The 22,430-nt window shown below is 38.0% G+C and overlaps 2 protein-coding genes across 2 annotated transcripts in view; one reads left to right on the top strand and one right to left on the bottom strand.

The window, feature by feature from the left end:
• The first annotated feature begins 2,572 nt into the window (after positions 1–2,572).
• LOC121655788 (filensin) lies at positions 2,573–13,454 on the top strand. Its single transcript, XM_042010629.1, has 8 exons — positions 2,573–2,946; positions 4,382–4,442; positions 4,546–4,641; positions 6,643–6,735; positions 9,942–10,055; positions 10,848–11,068; positions 11,825–11,916; positions 12,053–13,454. The coding sequence occupies exons 1-8, from the start codon at positions 2,573–2,575 to the stop codon at positions 12,979–12,981; spliced, it is 1,980 nt and encodes a 659-aa protein (XP_041866563.1). The 3' UTR covers positions 12,982–13,454.
• Positions 13,455–14,821: 1,367 nt separating this feature from the next.
• pcsk2 (proprotein convertase subtilisin/kexin type 2) overlaps positions 14,822–22,430 on the bottom strand; it is a 30,763-nt gene continuing 23,154 nt past the window's right edge. The window contains exons 10-12 of the mRNA XM_042010865.1: positions 22,237–22,337; positions 20,751–20,978; positions 14,822–16,134 (exon numbers count right to left, since the gene is read on the bottom strand). Coding sequence (XP_041866799.1) covers positions 15,645–16,134; positions 20,751–20,978; positions 22,237–22,337 — 819 coding nt within the window. The 3' untranslated portion in view covers positions 14,822–15,644. The remainder of the gene's footprint in view (positions 16,135–20,750; positions 20,979–22,236; positions 22,338–22,430) is intronic.

Raw genomic sequence — 22,430 nt, 5'->3', positions numbered from 1 at the left:
TACCCATTAAGAAACACCATCTAGCAGATTATACACGTATGCAGTACTCACTTGGCCATCTGATGACACCAAATACTAATGTCTGTCTGTGGACATGAAGATGAAGCTGACAGGCAGAATTGTCAAGGTATTCACCAGCTGTCAAGATATTCACCAGCACCCACCATATTTCCTGCATTTCAGTAAAAGCATCACTGAACCACTTGTTCAATAAATGCATTAACTCTACAGCTGAATGAATTGGCAATAATTAGCGATGTTTACATGAACAAATCATCTATCTGTCGTCTATCCGAATGAAATCAATCCGATCAGCGATTCCAGCTGACATGTTTACATGGATGCTAGATAAAGTGATCTGATCAGTTGTGTATTTACATTCTGGAGATATTTAATATGATCGTACTGTAAGAATGTTGTCATTTAGTGTCCGAATTACTAATGAAGGACCACAGAAATGCAATAGTAGACCGCCAATGCCAGTTCTATTGCACTGCTTCCCAGCATCTTGATGTTCCCCGCCGGTGTCATGCCATAAAAAAGCACCCCCTCGAGAAGCGTTGTGACAGCCAGTCACCTGTAGATGGTGTAAATTCATGTTTACTACCCTTGAGAACTTACCAACAGCAACTATCAGCCTGCATATTGATTTCTAAAAATTAAAACAAAAAGAAAATTGTAATTAGAGAGTATGTACATTGTCTGACTGTTCTCTCAAAAGTAAAAAAAAAGACTGGGACCAACAGGGTCCGATTTACTGGGGTGCTATCTATCTATCTATCTATCTATCTATCTATCTATCTATCTATCTATCTATCTATCTATCTATCTATCTATCTATCTATCTATCTATCTATCTATCTATCTATCTATCTATATCTATCTATCTATCTATCTATGCTTACTTTATTTTTCCGTGTGTCTTCTTCTTCTATTATTATTATTATTTATTGAAAAAGAAAAGATACAGAGAATTTGCCTGATCTATGTGGAAATAAATCATAAAATTATAAAACAGGGTATTTGCAGTGTTCATAACAGCATAATGTATCATTTTAATAAAGTCATTGCGATGTCATGGTGATCAAACGTTTAACTGTCTTAACACATACATACGCTTGCACAAAATCATCACACCCACCCAGCAGTCTGCAAAAATGTCTCTGTTTGGATCAACATCAACAGGCTGGTAGCGGCTGCTGTTCATGAGAGATTAAATTTGGTTACATATACTCAACAACAGCAGAAACCTTTGTTCTTCTTCATAAGGATGAAGGGTAGTGAATATAAGCAGTATACACATTTACATGCCATCCACAGACAAGTGGCTTTAACTCCACTCTTCACAAGGGAGAACAGTTTGCAACACTTGCAAGATTGGTTCGTTTAGCCTCAAAAACGTAATAAGAGTTGTTCAAAACAACTTCTTAGTCTGATCAGATAACTTTGCTCTTTTCCTTAGCTTCTTGATCCGCCTCTTTATAGGACATTTTACTCTAATTGTAAAGATGATACCCGCTGATCTGGTATGGAACAGCATGCAAAAAGCCTATTTTTGCCCTCCAGACGTAGTTATGCGCAGGTGCGTGTTGACATATGCATACGTTACGAACCTCTCCCATTTGACTTGGATGTTCTTTTGGGGCATAAACTTATCACATATACCACTGAGCTGGGAGCTTTTCTGAGGCAAAAATATGCTGAAATGCCATAAAGTCATTTGATCTGTATTTCCTTCAGCTGTTTTCCAGAAACCCTTGTTGTTCAGTCTCTCACTTTCATGGCCCTCTGAGAGCAAGCCATGGAAATAGCTCGCTTGTATCTTTCTCATCCTTCCATCACTTTCTTTGAATCTCTCATCTGAACAAAAAGTCACAATAAGACAAATGATGTAAACAAAATGAAGAAGTTGCCATGGCAAGTCTCTGCTCTCCAACTGATATATTCGGTTAAGATATAGACTTTTACTATCAGGACATTGAATCTATACATTTCTAGTTCCTGGACATATGATGAACATCAACAAATAAGATGAAATATTTGCAAAATACCTTTGAATTTGTGAAGTAAAACACACAAAAACAATTTACTTAGTCATACTCAGCACAGTGTGACTAATACTTATGGTAAGAATAGTTCTCCACAGTCCTCAAATGCTGCAGTGCACGAAATTTCCCCCATGCAGTGGCCCAGAATCCAGAGCACCATATCAAACAGGGATTTAGAAAGCAGCTGACTAAGAACCAAAATAATGGTGCGTTACAACCCAGTGCTTTCTGGGGCCAGCCAATTGTTTGTTTTTGTAGTTCTGCTTTGTCATCAACAGTACAGCTTTTCAAATCTCTACCACAAAGGCAACAAAAATCTCTGGAAGGCCCCAGACTCAAAGCATACACAGTGAGAGCCAGGGGGAGGTTTGAGGGGCTATTTCGGCTCCAACCAGTGCTGTGCAGCATTTAGTCTAGCATGAGACAGACAAGGGTGAGCACCCAAGTTTTCATACACTAAAGGTGCTGAAGGGGACCAAGCACTCCGGGGATACCATCAGCCCAGAGGAGAAAAGAGCACCACCATGTTCAGGACCAGCTACAAGCACGAGGTGCACAAGGCAAAATATGAGTGCTCAGACACCTTGGATGAGGGAAATGAGGACTCTGAAAGCTCTGCGGGCATTTCAGCCATCCAGGGATGGGAGAGCCTTCAGGAGCTCAACAGCCGCTTTGCCCGATACATCAACAGAGCACGAGTGCTGGAGCAGCGCAACGCTGTGTTCCGCAAGCAGCTGGAGACACTGCAGCGAATGGAAGAAGCCAGTGGCCTGGAGGAGGCCTTCACAGAGCAGATAAATGTTAACAGACAGCGTATCAGAGAGCTGAACTCTGACCGTGCCAAGCTGGAGCGAGAGCTAAAGGAGGCTTGCCGCATGCTGGATGAATTCACCAGCAAGTAAGGGTGTGGGTAGTGGTTGGTCTTATCTGTGTGTCAAAGCTTTAGTTTTACTGTCCAAGATGAAGTTTTTTTTATCATTAGAATAAAGAGAGGATGATAATTAAATTAATATTTAATAAATAATAATAAATAAAGTAATTCTGTCATTACCTTCTATCATAAAACAAGATTCAAAATTGAATTGAAACTGAAAAAAATAAATTTATTACTTCTTAAGAGAGACACTGATCAAAAACAGAAATGCAGCATCTCGTTCTTATATCACTGGATGCTCCGCAGATCATATTGTGTGTTCGTAAGGGGCTGATTGTGAGACTAGTTCCAATTAAATCTGTTCACTGGAAGGTTTGTCATTCATCGAAAGGAAAAAATTTATAATGCTGTCTAGTGCACATAATGAATGTTCAGTTTATTTCCATTTTATATAGAATTTCCAAGGGCAACGCATTTGATAGTCTGAATGAAACTAAAATATTTAGCATAGCCCTTTAAAACATTAGAAACAGAATGGAAATATATTTTGCAATTATGAACCACTGCTGTAATTACAGCTGGGCATTGAGGGCTTGAAAATCAGTGAAAGACAGAAGACTTGTCACATAATTGATGGGTTATTTAAGCGTATTGACCAACTCTAACTGAAATTAGCTGGTTAACCGAGGTGGATTTTGTCATGTGTTATATTGATTTGTGGCTCTTCCACATTACACCCAAGGGTGTGATTTTGCACTTTAATATAACATTGTGATTTTTACCAAGATTTTGTATTGCGACGCACCAACTTCAAATTTCACCCAAACGCTGCGTCAGGCTAAGACATGAGGCTGTATCAAAAACGTGTCACGCTAAACCAGTGTACTTGTCACAATGTTTTATTTTTCTTTATCCATATCACAATCATAAGAAACAAGCACTAACTTCAATTGATGATGTTCCAGATGTGCAAGGATATATATGAAACAGTGCATTTAGATAACGTTAATGGTATAGACAATGACGGTGATGGTTAATAGAAAATTTCTCCCCAAGCTCACCTTGTCTCCATGCTCCAGGCCCAAAACCAACACAGGTGAGCGTACCCCTTAATGAAGACCCCCACCCACAGTGCCACCCATGGTGCCACCCACAATCACCAGTGATGTCACCTCACATGTGCACACATACATTATAAGGGAAAATAAATAACCTGACATATGGCTCTTACATTTTGTATTAACACTAAAATCAAATATTGAAGTAGGAAATCCTTCCTGAGCCTGTTCCTATGAAATTAAATTAAATGTGTTTATCCTAGAAGAAAGTTCATATAAGTTTCTTAATGTTAAAAGGATGGCCTTTTTGTCCTTACTGTCTATAGGCGCTTGCTAAAAGGAAATCAGTTGGTATCTCTGTGTTTAAAGTGAAATGCACATCAAGATGTTTTGTTTCTCAGATATAAAAATGAATGTGATTATCAAGAGCGGCTGCGAGCTACATTGGAAAATTTAAACAAGGTATGGTATGAATGAAATAACATTTATTTTCACACTCTTGTTTTGACTTTTAAGCTCAGTTTGTACTTTCCATTGTGAAAGCCTCATGTTTCTCATGTCGCAGGAAGCAGATGGTGCTCTACTGAGAAATTTGGAGTATCAGATCCTGTCTCAGTTCCTGCAGGACGACATCAATTCTACCAGAGACAGACATAAAAAGGTATTCCTGCACAAATACCATAACCACCATAGCAGAACTCATGTGAGGTGCAGTTAAGGCAGAAAAAACATCTTGCTTAATTTTTAAACTAAATTGTTATTGAAAAATAAAAACATGCTTTTTTTTATCTAGTTTTGGTCTTTTTTGAAAATTAAATGTAAAACGTCTTTTAGCAAACCAGTGTTTGTAGTTCATCACCAGTAGATGCTTTACTTGCTAAGAGCAGATATACTGTAGAAAATGCAGGGGAACTAATGAAAATCATTCATGCTTCCTGCGTTTTAGGTCTACAAAAGAAAGGATTAAACTAAATTAAGCATCCTATTATCACAATAACAACAACCTTTACTTACAGACCTTTTTTCAGATTTTACAAAATAGCATGCTTCAGAAAGTATAATGAGAGTAATCCCATCATCAGATTGATTACAAGGGAAAGTTGGAGTGAAATGCAAAGTTAAAATATGTCTGAAATTTAAAAATTCTTCAAATAAAATTAAAACATATTTTGTCCTTTTTCTCTCTCTCTCTCCCTTTTCTCCTAATGCAAATCATCTCAGAATATAATTGCTGTCTGTTCTCTTTAGTTTCCACCTGAGGATCTTGAGATATCAGGATGTGCATTACTGAAAAGTACTGAGATTTGCCTGGGAAAGAGGCTATTAAGGGTCCAAAAAGTAATCTGTAAAATCTTTTCACAAACAGTGGAAAGGAGTGAAAAAGGCTCAAATTGTCTTAGCGTCTTCAGTTTCAAAAAGTCTGGAGTCAGTCAGCATAGTAGTAATACTTCATGAATGATGGCAGTATAAATAAAAAACAAACCAAAAAAAGGACATTAGTCATAAATAAACAGTATGAAATAAAAAAAATATTGTACCTAGTGCTGTAATCTTACATATTAGCCTTCAAATAATATCATTATATGATATTGATCTGTTATGGAACAAAATGAAAGGGTGGGACTAAAACAAAATAATATATTTTTTTCATTGACAAAGAAAAAGGTCTTGTAATAACTTTTATCAGCGGCTTGTAAAATGGTCAATCCCAATTTGGTTTTTGACTGTACCTTTGATCTCAGCCAGTTTATTGGTTAACTCACTCACATTCAGCCCATAAACCATCACATCAAAGAGTATTAGTTCAAAGAATTTTAGATAACACTGTGTGTCTCTTACTGTTGCTTTTGAACACAGCTGACCTCAGGCCACTACTCTTTTAAATGACAAGCCTGAACGCCTTGAAATAGGTGGCAGGGGATGTGCTGTGATGTTCCGAGGGCTTTTTCAACAATTTACTTTGTGTGGCATGTGTGAAGAAAAGCTTTGCAGAGAAAATGTAACACTGGTCATGAAAGGCACTGACATGTGACTAAAAAGCAGAGAACAGACAAAACAAAAGATTACCCTCTGTACAGCAGAAAGGGCTGAATAGTCCAACACAATGGCTGCAAAACACTGAGGCAAAACAAGACTAATATGTTCCATGCACCAACCCTACTTTTGACTTCTTTGCCTGAGCTAGTTTTGCCTGTTTAGTTTCATCAATTGCTGCTTTTGATGATTAATTAATTCATGACTATGCAATGTTTAGACAGGATATGAAAGGGCACCACTGTTACTGTATTATGTGGAAAAGAATAGGGAATCATCCCTTGTGAATATTAGGCTTGTGGTGCTGAGCTTTCCAATATCCCCCTATAGCAAAAAAAAATATGTAGCTGCCCTCTATCAGACACTTACATCATGCTTGCACAAATTGATTTGATAAGAAAGACCCTTTGTTGTTAAAAATAAATAAATAAAAAATCTTGCACCTTATATTTCAGCTAAATGAAAAGCTTTTATTGAAGTCACTTTAATTTATCCAATACACACTAGGAAAGTTGAAGGATTTAGGGAGCGCTGGTTTTGCTGTGCAAAATAAATGAGTTCTGGGATGTATTTCTGATTGCTGAATTGTTTCTTTTACATTTGCTTTTCTTAAAACCCCTCTCCACAGAACCTTGCAGAGATCCAAACCTATGTGAACATTTTGCAGCAAATCAACCAGACACTGCCGCTTCTTCCCAGTGTGTCAGTTGGCATCTCCGAGGTGAGGTCACTAATGTCGTCATTGTGTGTGTGTGTCCTAGAGGAAAACAGATAGTTTGCATGTGTGTCAGCCCTGTTAAATCTCTGGGGTTGATGAGGCTACTGGCCCCTCACTCCAAATGGATGCCTGTGCCTGCATTTGTATGTTTATAAGTGTATGGGTGCATGTGTGACAAGCACTGACAGTCAACCCTTCATTAACACTTAGAGAAAGCAGCCGCATGAAAGTGTCAGGACACATAATGAAGCAAATGCAGTGAAGAATGGCTGCCCATGCTAATTTTTGAGTAACTGTGCTACAGTGACGGGTGTTTGTGTGGCAGATTGGAGATTTAATTTTGTAAACTGTTGTCAGAGGCAGAGTGCTCCTAATACAGAAATTGTTTAATAAGTTGAGTTAAGGCTTACTAGGTGATGACAAAGAGCCACCGTTCCTAGCTACAGTGCTGAGCAGATATCTGCAAACACAAAGAAAAGTTTAAGACAGATTATCTGTGATCTCTGAGGGCCAGCTGCAGATGCTCTAGGCCAGGCATGTCAAACTGGTCCAGCAAAGGGCCGTGTGGCTGCAGGTTTTTGTTCCAACCAAGCAGCAGCACACCAGATTTGACTGATTCAATCAACTGATCTCAGTCTTCAGACAGCTGATTGGTCAAACTGTGTGCTCTTGGCTGGCTGGAACAAAAACCTGCAGCCACACGGCCCTTTGCTGGACCAGTTTGACATGCCTGCTCTAGGCTGACAAACCAGAAGAAAAAACAATAAATTAGTAAAATAGATTTCACAGTTTTTCTATTAGACACAACTTGTTTTAACATCTACATATCCAGTTTTGGATAAAATGTTGGTATGAATAATTTATAGATTATTTTAAACAGTGTGAAACTGCACACAAACAGGATGTAAATCAATAGGAAAATACAATACATATATACATGTGTTCTAAACAGATAATATGTTTACATTATTGAGAATCATATGTGGATGGGATGCACTAATATGGCTAAGTCTAAAATTGCTATGAAATGTGACTTCCAAATGGTGTCGCCTACATTAAAGTAAGTCACCACCTTTATTTCACTGGTTTATAGACTTGTTTTAAATCATTGAGTTCATTATGTTGTCAACCATGATTTTTCTATAGTCTTTTCCAAGCACTTCTCTTTTCTTTCATGTAACAACATCCTAAGATCAAGGAAGGGTAGAGAATTTTGTTAGGATTTAGGAAAAGTCAGTGATTCTCAAAGGAAATCTGATCACATTTACATTTAGCTATGATGTTTATCTGCAATAGTAAAACCAAAGGTGTTAAAAGTACTGTTTATTCCACAAAAATATGTTTTAATCACAACGTTTCATGAAGATTAAATAATATCATAACATTCCAGTAAGATATTACATCATTATCTCAGGTAGGTTATTTGTAAAAGGAAAAAAAGCCACAAAAATAAAAGTGTAGTCACAGGTTGCTTACTTTTACCCTTGAGTCCTCAAATAACTTGTATAAATTCCAGTTAGCACAACTTTATGAAAATAATGAAGCATCACTTTGAATATTCTGAACTTGAATATTCTTTACTTCATCTTTTTTTGTCATCAAAGATGGCCTGTTGACACCAGTGCTAAAAAATACAATAGAACAAATGCTCCTTTCCTAAGCAGTAACTAAAATGAACAGGCTCATTTCCATTTGATTACTTCTGGATCTGTTCCCATAATTAGGAACCTTTCTTGACAAAAATGCAGTCTTACCAGTCACCACATTTAACAAGCCAGTGTTATTTGAATGAAAACTTAGGAAAGGTTGCCTTTGGATAGAGCATTTCAATCACGTCGAGCCTGCCCCAAAGCACGTCCTGCTTTATCAAGTACTTTATTCCAAATGGGACCATGATTTATAAAAACAAACAAAAAGAACATCTTAAAAAAGTCTATGCCACAATGCACTTAGAGGATTCAGCTCTCTGCTGTCCAGTAAATGCAACTTTATTGCATTTCTGTCTGAAAACAGTGAAAGTAATCTCCCAGCGTTTCTAATCAAGCAAACTTTTTTAAGATCCTTTTTTAAAGACATTTAAGATCTAATCTGACCTTCCAAGTTAATGTAAAAGTCTGTAGCTGCTGTATTTAGTGGCTTCTGATGTTGAAAGACATCCAAATATGTCCAGATATATTTTAATGTGAACTTTAAGTTGCTTTAGGTTATGGATTAGCAAGCCTTGCAATGAAGTATCTATTGAATAGACACAAATTTCTGTTTTAACTTGATCATGTATTATTGTACTAATTATCTAGAAGTGACTACATAAAAGTGTTGTACTTCCAAATAAATTGTCATTTACCAGTAAACCCCATTAATTTCCCAGTGTCTGTTTGTGCTACAATGCATTGTTAGTTTAAAAGTGGAGAACTTCACAAAGTGACGACCTCCAATGTAGAAAATTTAAGCTTGACCTACAGGTGTCACAGAATGCATGTTAGTAGTACAAATAATAACCTGTACAAATTAATGAAATGATGACAACTAAATGAAAAAGTCAGAGTTGCAAAAGTTAAGTTCAGAAACCAGTGAGTCATATTGGTTATGTCCATCTGAACCGGTGCCATTTTCCAAATAATTTAATCATTTGTTCAAAATAAAATGGCACACCAAGGTTCATTAGCTTCAGATTGAATCTAATATTCTAAATGTCATCCTAAATTGACTTCATTTTTATTTTCTTCACTCCTTTAGAACAAGCAGCAGACATTATTTACCTTTTAAAGTACACTGGAATCCATATTGTCTGCAGACTTGACATTTTATAAACTGTGCAACAGTATGGACCAGTTATTTCCCAATGCATCAGCTTGCTGGCTAATGAGATCAAAACATTTTGGATTTTATATATTATTTTTTAATTATTTAACATGAACTACAAAACCAAATAATATAACCTTATGCAAGAATTCCGCTGCTGCCATTTAATCCTTTGTGAAGCTCTGAAAGCAGTTTCCTATTCCCCATTATTCGTGATTTATTAGTTTTGGAAAGTGCACTTCAAATTGTGACCAAGTTCTTTTTACAGAGTAAAGGAACAGGAAATGTAAGGGCTGTTAGCCATACAACTTTTATCATCCCTTTCAATAAAAAAGGTTTTACCTTAATTCTGAAAATGGCATGCAACACTTCCCATGTGATAAGTGATTTGTGCTGGTTGTGTGAAGGAGCAGGAGAAGTTGCTGGCTCAGAGGAAAGTGCCTGGCCTGCAAAGTCAGCTGGAGGATTACAAGAGTGCCCTCTGTCAGCTGCAAGCCCAGAAACAGCGCCTACAGGCTGAGGTAAGTCACCATGACAACAGGCCCTTTAATTACATGAATCCCCATATTTTTAACCACTAAGCATATATTTACCAAGTGGTAGATTAAAAGGGATTTCTCAAAGGAACAATGTCTTTCAGTTAAAAAGAAGACTTATATGACTAAGACCAAACCCAGTGGATGGATGGATGGCTTTAATGATCAATAGATCACAATTGCATGTTATAATGACACCAGCACTCACTGGTGCCATTATCTTTAACCTGATCTAAAGACAACTTCTGGAAAAATAAAACAAACGTTTTCCTTGAAGTGATGTTTATCATTGTGAAGTAATAACATATTTTAAAGTATTTTCTTTATTTCATTTGCGTCTTACTTAACTTTAACTTTCCTTGTTAATCAAAAAATAAGATCTTTTCATTAAGAAAGGTGTTGAAAGACCTAAAAGAAGTCGTGCAAATGAATAGCTGCTGTACTGTAGATCTACCACTCGATGGCAGCAATGACTGGATTATTACAGTACAGTTACTGTAGGTTCAGTGAGGACAGACAACTGCTTTAGCATAAGAGGAAACCAATATTAATCACAATGTGTTTGTATTCCTGTGCAAAATGTGTTTTAATTTCTTCAATTTTAGATGAGAAACACTGATCAATTTGTATTTCACAGATGAAATTCATATTCTGTTGAAGTCATAGTTTAGTCCGTCACATTTGCACTCTGTTAGTAATAGTGTGTGAACTTTTCCTAAGTCATTTTTCATATGTCATATATAATTTCTTAATCCCTGCATAATTGTTTTCTGTCAGACTTCAATGTTGGAACAGTCCATCAAAAACACACAGGATAGCTACGACAATGAGATCCAAATGTACAATGAGAAAATCGAATCCCTACGAAAGCACATCGAGGAAACTGAGACATCCCTGGAGAAATTCACCAGTGAATGTCGCCACCTGGCCATGTACCAGACATCTCTTGAGAATGAGCTGGAGAGGTACAAGAGGATCATTGAGAACGAAGACAATAGGTAGGCTCCACCACCCTGGTCTCAGACACCTTTTTTTTCTTCTTTTCACCTCTACTAGGATATATATGGATTATGTATGGACTAGGATATATATATATGTATATATATATATATACATATATATGTATGTATATACATATATGTTGCAGAGGGAAACTGAGCTTTTTATTGTCTGCGGAAACACCTTCTGAGAAAAATATTATTTCTACATAGCATATCAAAAGCAGAAGGCTCTGTTACTATTACAGGCTAAACTTTAGACATTCTGAAGATAGGCCTGAATTTTACCAAAGATATGTTTGACCAGCCAGAAGTCCCAGGTGTTTAAATTTTGATTCATTTAACTGGTCAGTTTTACTTTTATATCTTTACTGTCTAACTGTTCTGCTATAACAATACATGGTCTTGCTCACACAGTTAAATCTCCTAGTTGTTTGGTGGCCTACGAGGAGGAAAGGTTTGAACTGAACCACGTGGCCTACGGGTGCTTTTTCTTTATGGCAGACCAGAAATCCACCAGCAGATGGGACTGTGTGATAATTAATCTTTTTTTCCTACTGAACTTCTCTTTCAATTCTAACGCTGTCAAGCATTGCTTTGTAAACTGATTCCTGATTTTAATGCTTAGGAAATATGTTAAGGCATAGCTGATATTTACCCGTGTCCCATAATGGACTAAGTGATACAGATACTGAATGAATGAATGAATGAATGAATAAATGAATAGCTGATATTTCACTTCTCTCTTTTCCGCAGGTTGAATTCCGCAATTATTGGGACTCCCATTACCCTGTTTACCAGCAATTACCGCTCCACTCATACACCCACCCCATCAAGCAGGGGTAGAGGTAAGGATGCTATGTACATGTCACAGCTTGTTAAAATTCCCTTTTAAGCTTTACTTTAATGTCTTTTAAAAAGAAAAGTCTGAAGAATAGAGTCTCAAATAATCTGTTCCATTAAGCTGACTTCTTTTGTGTCCAGATATCACTCAGGCTATCCAAGATATCACAAGCATCAAGCCCCGACAGAAGATACTTGCTAAAAAGGTCCCGAAGAAGAAAGAACTGACCCCAAAAGATGTGATTGACAATGGCAAAGAGGAAAGAAATGATGGAGCCAGTGGAGAGGCTGGAGATGAAGAAATGAGGGGAACCCCATCTGAGGAAGTACAGGAGGAGAGGGTGAAGAGAAATGAGCAGGGACCTATTTTGACTGGAGTGTCTCCACAAGATGTCCCAGATGGAGCTCAGATTAGCAAAGCATTTGACACTCTTTGTAACATTGTCAGAGACAGAATGAGGAAATATAAGAGGCCCGAGCCAATCGCTGATTTTTACACCAAAGGTCGTTATGTCCTTGTTACCGGTGATGGCAGCTTCCTGGATCCCTGCTTCTACACCTCTACACCATCAGCTGGCCATGTCGTTGTCACTATCAGAGATGGAATGAAATGGCCATATGACCCTTATGGATATGACACACCTACTCCTCCACCCCCTCAACCCATGATTGACCCCAGGCCTCCCAGTCCCACCCCGCCCTCTGATGGTGAAGGAAAGGATGACACCAAGGGTGGGAGAGCTAAGGATAATGGAGGAAAAGGTAAACATGATAATGGGGAGCCTCAGCCTTACTCAAAGAGTCCAAGCCCTGTGCCTCCGCCATCTGGCCCAAGCTCTCAAGATCCTACCCCTCCAAAGCCTGCTCCTCGTGGAGCCAGCACCAGTTCAGATTCTAGCACTAGCACCACCAGCTCTAGCAGCTTCTCCCCAAATGCCATGAGCTATGAGAAGCTGGAGGTTGTAGAGTCTGTGGAGAAGTTCTCTGGTGGTCGTAAAGTTAAGGGTTATGAGGAGACCTCAGTTGTGGTGGAGACCATGATTGAGAAGTCCAGCAAGAAGAAACACTGAAACCACATCGACTCAAGCACAGTCCAGGCCTTCTAACAAGAAGATAAAACTGATGTTGGTATCAGATTATTCTGATTTGTTCCTCAAAGCCTTGTGGTAACACTAATCATTTTGTCTCGTAGGGAGACCAATCATGCTTTAAGACCAAAAAGCATTCCTGATAATCTGACATTTATAGCTCTTCCATTTGCTTGCGGTCACTGGTCTTGTTTCCAGAACATGTTTGCTAGCTTCCTAAGTGCTACTGATGTTGTTCGACTTTCACCCATGCTCATGCTATGAGTCCTTTACTGTCTGAAAACTTGGGACGAGAAAAAACTAAGTTCTATGCCACCATGAAAGATAAGAAACAATAAGTAAAAAATAATAAAAAAAAATAAATAAATAAAAACTTTGAAGTTGTGCTGCCCTTCTGAACGCCAGAAATCTAACATTTCCCCTTTAAGCTCATTTGTTTAATTGGATTCCACTGCCCACCCTCAGCACAATTTTGCTGTGTATTATTTTGCTTTGATATAAAAAGATAATAAAAGATTGAAACATCAATCTACATGCCATGTGATGTTTGTGTCAAGTAGCCCACATAATTATCCCATAGATTATTAAATTATGTTTGCATATAACTGCAGACAAAAGCAAGAGATAGTTGCCGCAATGTCCCTTACATTTCTTCCGGTCTCATTTTAAAGACACCACATCATGTTCATTTACAAGTTCAGAATTGTGCCTTTTCTAAAAGGGGGTTTGCATTAAATGGGGTTATAACTGGATTTAGTTGGACTGCAAAAGGACCTTGAATAGCTTTTAAACTCACACAAGACTGCTTGTCACATTCTGTGTGAAATTTTTTTGCTCCTGTCTCTTTAAGACCGCCCTTTTCTTAAATGTCCCATCATCTCTGATTGGTCAGCTGATTTGTCAAAAATGAAATAGTGGACACTAAATGCTAATCAATGCTAGAGGTGGTCTAAAGATGCTTTCCAGGGAGCATTATCTAATTGGGTTCCATGGTGATGTGAGTAAGAGAAGAGAAGCCTGCAGAACCATTAGAGTTTAGAGCAGCTCAGGAGCGGCATTGTCTGTAACTGTCAACAAAAAATGTTGAGCTATTTAAAAATCCATAAGAAACTCATTAATTTCTTGTCTTTCAGGCATTCATAATATATGTAGAAAAACATAAAGTTGAACTCAGACAAACATAAAGTATCCAAGAATAAATCATTAAAAATTGATTGACCAGATCTGTAGAGTTCCCAATGAAAGATTAGTTTTGAGGTCAAGTTATTTGTGGTTGATTTGAACAGAAAGTTTACAGAAAATATATCCACTGAGATATTTACAAGTCCGTCTTATACAGCTTATAGAAAATATAACATCTCCAAGTTGTCTCTTCAACAGAGAGTCGTTTGTAAGCCCTCACTATGTTTTCAGCTTTCTCTTCAGATTGAGCACTCAGAAGCCATGAAAACAAGCTGTGAAAGCTCTTTCCTGTCCAAGTAAATTTTGAGAGTTGATTTGACAGACAAAAATCATGAAGAATTATGCACACTTGGAGTTGTAGTTCTGACCATTCGACGAATGCAAGACCTACTTTTGTCTCCACTTAACTCCACTTACATCAGCGGTTTGATGTCCAGTGCTGCCTCTTGGTGCTTTTCAGGATGGGAATGGTGGGTTTGTACTAAAGAGCTTCTAAAAAATTTTTATATATATATATATATATATTCTCTAAATGTCCTCTGAGCAATGTATTTCTTTCAAATAGTATTTGTCCAACAGATGCTTTATAAGAATTTCTATAAGTGAGAGGTGTATGAGTAAAAGTAGCTTGTGCTCCACGTTTTAGTGAGCATTTTCTCTTTATTGCACAGCACAGACAAAAAGAAGCATAGTGAAAATGAATCATTGAGTGTGGATGCCACATGGGCTCTGCTTTTTATAATATACTTTTAATCTCACAATAATTTATTCCCCATCCTCTGCCTTATTCTTTTTTCCAGTTCTTTGCTTTTTAATAGTTATGGGCATTGAAGCGACAGAGAATGTTTACTTGGCTGTTTTAAAACACTCAAATACTTTAATAAACAGCTGAATAGATTTATTGTAGTTTACGCCAACGATTATGAAATATGAACCGATAACCACGCTGCAAAGTAAATTACACATTCCTTTCCTCATTTATAGAAACAGTGCATGTCACAAAAATATAAACAGAAAGGAGTATCACTGCTCTGTTTGCGAGATATTAAACTTTAAGTAGAATGACACAGAAAATCATTTACAGTCACAAACTGTACAACATTTGGCAGAAGAGAGGTACAGGGAAATAAAAGCAAAAGCGTGAAAGAGTGGCTTATATTTGGTTTATATACAGTTCTGTAGAGTGTAAAAATTCTGTGATATAGTTTGCCTTGTCGTTGTAGAACAGATTATCAAGGGGTACGCTTTTATCATGATTGTTACAAGAAACATTCATTAATGGGGGATAATTGAAAGTCTTGATAACAAAAAGCAGAGAAGAGGGAAGGAGAGGGAGACAATAATAAGACAAGACACAGAGAGGAGCTAAGGAGATGTAGTAAGATTTAGAGGAGGACAGAACCAGACTGCAGGAGAGGGTAAAAGACAAGAGAACGTGAAGTTGGAAACATGCACAGGAGATTTTAGTTGTTTTTACTCATCAGACTTTTCAGACTTCTCTCTACAGCTTCATCCAGCTCCTCCTCCAGCTCCTCCTTTTTGGACATGGCTAGTTTGGACTGATAATCACGCACGATCTGGTCTATATAAGGGGCACTTTGTGTTCCATGCAACATAAGAGTCCATTCCTTCAGGACTCCACGTTGTGGCTGTTCCCCCTGAAAGCCCACCTCGAGTACCCAGGTTCCACGAGGGTCTTCCCCCCAGGTGTGAGTGGTCATGAAAGGCCACTTGTCAAATCCCACCTTGGAGTCGTCGTCACGGGGCCTTCGGCTCAACAGTATGGACTTTGTACCCATGGGTGAAGTCATGTTGATGTTGAGGTCTCCACGGCGGCTGGCATTGACAGTGACTACCGCCTGTACATGCTCCAGGTAGCGGACAAAGTTGTCCTTTCCCTGACAGGCTTCAGTGGTGATAGCCAACAACAGCCTGTTGCCAGACTGGATTTTACTGAAGAAGGAAAACCAGAATCAAAAGGTTAAAACTGCATTTCAAAGAAACAGAAAACTTCAATTGAAACATTTAGTGTAAAAAAGAAAGGTTAAAAAAATAGTCAAATAAAACTAGGCCGCAGATGACCAGAAGATGGCATCCCTGGGGTTAAGACTGAGAGAACAGGCAAAATGTTTCTTTCTCCCTGCTCTCCTTAGGAAATCCCAGTAGACTTTTATCCATCAATTGACCTAATTTGCCATGGAACCAACCAACTTTGACAAGAACGAAGCTGCTATTTTTGTGGCGCTTTATCTTGTGGGAGTGATAAAATACTTTTATTTATAGTCAACAAACAAGACAACATTTGTGCAGAGAGCACAAATTTATAATTCCATTTCCATGAAAAAGAGTAAATGGTGTGATGAAGAGTGCCAAAACAGCTACCTGGTCTGTATAACCATTAGACAAAACATCTAATGTCTGTCTAATGGTTATACACCACTAGAGTGAAGAATTATACAGATGATAATGATGAAAAGGTTATATACAAAACCAACCATAAATTCTGGGTCATTTTCAGTTTTGTTTAGTTTTTTTTCTTCTTCTTTTTTCTGTCTCTTTTTTTCTTTTGTTACGCAGCAGAGTGTAACAAGAAGACTGGTTGCGACATTGCAGTTGCTTTGTGATTTGTAAGACACACTGCTTTCCCATCTCTGTGTATGATGAGAAGACAGAGTGAGAACACAGCAGGGCAGAGGTGGTGGCCAAAGGCTGTGAAGAGGCTTAATGACATTATTAGAGTTTGAGGCCACATCACAGGTGGTGGCAAATGGATAAAAAGCAACAAAGACACAGAAACTGAGTGAAAGAGATGCGTGGAACCACTTAGTTTAAAAAATGATTAATTGAGCACTATGCTGTGCACAGCAAGATGAGTGCAGGTGAGCTGCTGAGCACCGATGAAGTAAATTGCCATTCCCAGAAAAGAAGGACAAATTATGGTTAAAAACTGAACAGTAAGTTGTTTAGAAATTTAACAAAAGGCAATTCTACGATGGACTGGCGACCTGTCCATGGTGTACCCTGCTTCTCACCTACTAATTGGTGGGTAGGCTCCAGCTTTCCCGCCACCCTGGATTGGACAAAGCAGTATAGAAAATGGATGGATGGATGGATGGATGGATGGATGGATGGATGGATGGATGGATGGATGGATGGATGGATGGATGCTTTCCAAAACATATTTTAGTTAGACTCAAAGAAATAAAATAATTAGGGGCTTTTCTAGAGGCTAATGTGTAACTGGACAACAAAGAAGCTTAAAGATGTTTCATCAACAGATGTGGGCTAATCCTGTATTATTTCTACTGATTCCTAGTGTGGAATTTCTGTTAATAATAAGTTTCAAACCTATAAAACACAGTCAAATCAGCACTTGGTGTAAATGAAACAGACTAACTAGCAGGTGCATTTTGAAAAAAACGAAACAAACTCAAATCCATTAAAAAGGGTTTCATCAAGGATAAATAAAAAAAGAACACATCTTCACAACATCCAGTTATCCAGGGGTTGGGCATTTTAATATACTTGTATACAAAAAAAAAGTCATCATGGGTGTAGACAGAAATGGTTTTAGAATTTTATGATAAAAAATGTGGACACAACTTGGAGTCGTTCTTGATTCAAGGCAGAAAACATCAACTGTAATAGCACAGCTACCATCAACATTGGGCCACTTGTGTTAGCTGATAATATTACAAAAGACAGAAGTAACTGGTTGTAAAAGTGTGTTGAGATGTACTGTACCAATGGATAATTACTCAAAAGACACTGCAGAAACAACCAAGAGTATTTGAAGGAAAGGAAGTAGAATATCCTCTTTTAGCCTTTTATGACAAACATAAATCATGTAATTTTGATCTATTGATGTCACAGAATTTTGTTCAATGGTCACATCTTGATTATTACATCCCATGTTAACATGTTCATCTTTGAAGGCCAGAGGGACAGCGGTAGTTCAACATCAAGTCCTATCCAGAGCACTAATCCCTTCAAATAATTTCATTTTCCAATGTTGTTGCATTGAATTACGGTTTCTGTCAGCTTTCACTTGTTGTTTAACCCCCTGATTTACATTTTAAACCCTGCTCTTCCATTGTGGTTTTGTTGGTTTCTTCCATCAAATCAATTCTGAAATACACCAGAGGCAACACGAGGAAAATGTCACTGTCTAAAGATATAATTATATGTGGGCTCCTGTGAGTTAAAATATAGTCAGTGTAAAGAAACAACTTCTACATATTTTAGCAAAAACGGATTACTAAATTTTCATTATTATTTTGTTTTTATTTATTATTTTTAAAACGTTCATAACTGTCAGTTTAAATGCGTTTGGGTAGAATATTACAGAGATTTTACTTTTGACTCACCCAAAAAGGTTTTAGAGTGAAAAAGTTGCACTTTTCCATCATGTGAATATGAGAGAGTAATACCTGCAGTTGGTCATGGAGTGAGGAGAAACCTTGCTCTGAAGGGCAGGACCTGTGGAGATTAAAGCAACCCCACCGCACAGCAGGCCACTGTGCTCCAGCTCCACTGATAATGAGAAGTTCTCCTCCAGCTAAGTAAGCCACAACCAGCCAGAGCAGCTATCAGATCAGTGCTGAGCAGTGTTTGTGAGCATGGCTATGTTGGTGTTTATTGCTTTTCTCTGATGATCACTATCATCAGAGGTGGGCTTGTTGTAATTATAGCTCTACCACAATAGAGGCAGCAGAAGCCCCACAGTGCTGCTGTGGAAACGGGGAACTAATGAAAAATATGACACAGCCAGTGTTGCTGCTTTTAACACACAGCTCAAAGCATGAAAAAGATCAATGTTTCTGTTGGTATTTCTTTCCAATAAATACTGGCCCATTGAGCATGTAGTTATTTTTCAGATATACATGGTTTCTCCGTGTCTGAACAAGGAGCTGATGACACTTCATGCAGCTAAAGCCTGAATAATTAGGGAGTGATTGAGGTTACTAACATGTTTGCATGTGATGCTGCAGTATAAGCTGTGTGGTGTTCCTTTGTTTTATCTGCCAATCGACTTTAGGAAGGGACATACACATACAAGCACAAATTCATGTTATGGCCTCATAATCATCATCACACTAATCACTAATAAGAGACAGAAACAAGGAAGAGGGTATTGGTGATAAAATGTACTTAGGTCTGTGTGCTTAGGTCTTATTTTTTTTAACATAATCCGCACATTGGCAGTGTCACTGCTAAAGTACTGGGTGCTTTAACTGGAGCAAATAGCAGGGATAGCTTTGGGAGAGGCACCAGGCATCACACACCAAAGCTCAAAGCCTCAGGATATGACAGATGAATGGATAGTCGAGCCCCTGCAGGGTATGCAGTGGAAACAGGGACAAGGGAAGAAGAGGAATTGAAAACGAAAAAAAGACAAGATAACAGGGATGGAGGCTTGGAGTACAGAGGAAAGAAGCCAACAAGGCTACAGATGATGAGATGCTGGGAGTGAGATAGTGTGATGCAAGGGGAGATACTGAACCGACACAGGGAAGATGAGAGGAAGGATGTCTTAACCACAGCTGCATCTGGGAAAGATGGATGCACAGAGGAGTCCCAGAGCAGAATGGGCTGTTGTCAAAATATATAATTAAAAGCATGATAAAGGTTACATAATAATTACCAGGCTGAAATTTGTTAAGCTTGGGAGAGCATGGGTGATGGAAAACCTAGACCTGGATCCCACGCTTAAAAAAAAAAAAGAGTCTGAAAAGTATTTTGAAGGCTTTCCTTCAATGTATCAAATGGCTTGTTCGGCAAACAAAAGGTCTGAGAGTCCCAAAGCTCAAATTCAAACCCAAAGAGAATTTTTTACACTAATCCTGTGTAAACACTGTGCTTATTGTTGAGACTTTCCTTCAGTTACATTCTACATAACACATTTGCTTAATTCCAGTAAAGTGTGTAGTTGACACACCTGAAACAAAAAATACTTAACTGCTTTACACTGACTGTTTCTGACCAAGCAGATGATCAATCACAGCAGACTGAGCCTAACAGCTGGAGGGTGTTACAGATACAAGACTTAAAATGTAGCATGTACTAAAGGAGAAGAACTGTGTTGTTTGTCTTTTAACCACATCCAAACTATGAACCCAATATCACTGTTTACAACAAAGCTTAAACATCCAAGTGAGGTAAAAATGGGTGTGTGTTGAAAGACATTTAGTAGCATAAATTATCTCACAAAAATCTTTAAATAATGCTTTGTTGGGAATCATTTGCTATTATATGCTAAACTCAGATGCTAACCAGCATACACTATTATGTTATCATATCTAGAAGATCATCAGAATGATTGCACAGCTGATCTAAATATTACAGGGTTATAAAGTGGTTATTCCCATTGCAGAAATTTTATTAAATTAAGCCGTATTGGGATTACCCAGTAATTAGATGAGCATGTCTCCTGCACACAGCAGTGCTTTCCTTTGAAAATCTTGGAGAAGGCATTTAAAGGTTGTAGAATATACAATGAGCACATGCACTCAATGTTTTAAGTACACATAAAAACTACATAATTAGTAAAAAATAAAAATATGACTCACTGGGCTTCCTGAATGGATCCAGCTACACAGTGGAAGCGCTCTGGCACAGTTTTCCATTCCTTGGCCATTTTCACCATGCCTCCAGCATCCAGCACTCCATAGCCAAACAGGTGGTTGAACTCCAGGCCCACACCGTTCCTTCTCCACTGGTGGACTTCATCATGAAGCTGATTTCGCTTAGATGTCAGGACTGACAGGTGCTGCATGTCTCTCCATGTCAAGTTAGGGCTGAGATGGACAAACAGGTATAAGAGTGTAAAGGATAGAGGTAGGTGGTAAAGGAGATTTGTAGATTAATTGAGGGCAGGCTAACCCGACAAATAAACATGCATGGGTAATACAGAAAACAAGTAGAGTAAAACAGTAGTTTAACATCATGATGTTTGGTATTTCTTGTGCCTGTATTTTTTATTTATTTTTTTTTTCTAGTGTTGGGTAATGGCTTTGTTCTGACTGACTTATTGATTCCTGTTGTTGCATGGTTCAAGTGTGTTTGGGCAGTAAAAAGGCTTGTGGCATATTTGCAGCCGGACAGGGTGAGCATCCGGTCCTCACAACAGCAACATCATTATTGTGTGTACAAAGCAAACAGGGTTTCTTTACTCAGCTCCATGAGCTGCTGTTGGTTAATGGCTAGAGAGTCTTGGCAGCCCTTAATGTGAAAAATGAAGCGCTGAGAGAAAAAAGAAAAAAAAAAATCATCTTAGGAATAAAGAAGTTATAATTCTTTAGGTTTTAGATTTGTCATGCATGCCTAATTATATGTGGGTCAGTTTATTTAAGTGGTAATCTGTTCCCAATTCAAATAGCTCATAAAATAGCTCAACTTACACTAGAGCGTTAATGTGTCATGATTAACAGATGCCTCGGCATCACCATTAGACTAAAGATAACATTTTCAGTTTACTGAAAGGATGATGAGGCACTAGTCTCTGTTTCATCATACAACACGGCCTCTGCTTTAAGCGTACAGGAAGTGAAGTAATAAATAAAACATAAATGCTGAGTCCTCTCAAAGGCAGAGAATTTTTTTAGCCTTGAAGTGAGAAATAAAGAGCACTGATCCCAATGTGATTAGTGTCCTTGGTACAGTATTGGTGTTGGAGTCTGTACTGTGTAAGAGCAGATTTACTTTCATCTGGCTCACAGTTGTGATAAATAAATAATTTTGTGAGAAGTAAAGCAACTGTGAAAAGAGGAGAAATAATTTGTGTCTTTAAGGACTTCAGCTGCTTGGAAAGAAATTCAGATTAAAGGGTATAGAGATGGAAATTGACAGGTGAAGTAAGAAACATAATATATAAAAGCTCAAGGTTGTTCTCTGAAAATAATGGCAACACATACAAAAATTATACCTTATGGTTGGAATATTTTCAGCAGAGTGGCCTTGAATAAGGCAGTCTCTTAGTGTTTTATGTAGACAATCTATCTAAACCAAGAATCACAATTATCACAGGTCTGTGGAATGGTATTGTGGAGCACATACTTAGCCTCAAGAGCCAAAGCAAAGACGCCTGCTGCCTCTGGAGCTGCTGCTGATGTTCCTGAGTGACGCAGCGTGCAGTTCCCATACAAGTCTGTAGTGGCCTTAAATAATCGAAACACAAACAATGAAAATTGTTAAGTTTTGTAAAAAAATTTCAGGTTTCAACTGTTTTTTTAGGAAAACAGCAGCATCTC

The sequence above is a fragment of the Melanotaenia boesemani genome, chromosome 16 (genome assembly GCF_017639745.1).
Source record: "Melanotaenia boesemani isolate fMelBoe1 chromosome 16, fMelBoe1.pri, whole genome shotgun sequence".
In the NCBI taxonomy this organism is placed as follows: Eukaryota; Metazoa; Chordata; class Actinopteri; order Atheriniformes; family Melanotaeniidae; genus Melanotaenia; species Melanotaenia boesemani.
The sequence above is the reverse complement of the archived record's forward strand: the minus strand, read 5'-3'. Positions and strand labels throughout refer to the sequence as shown.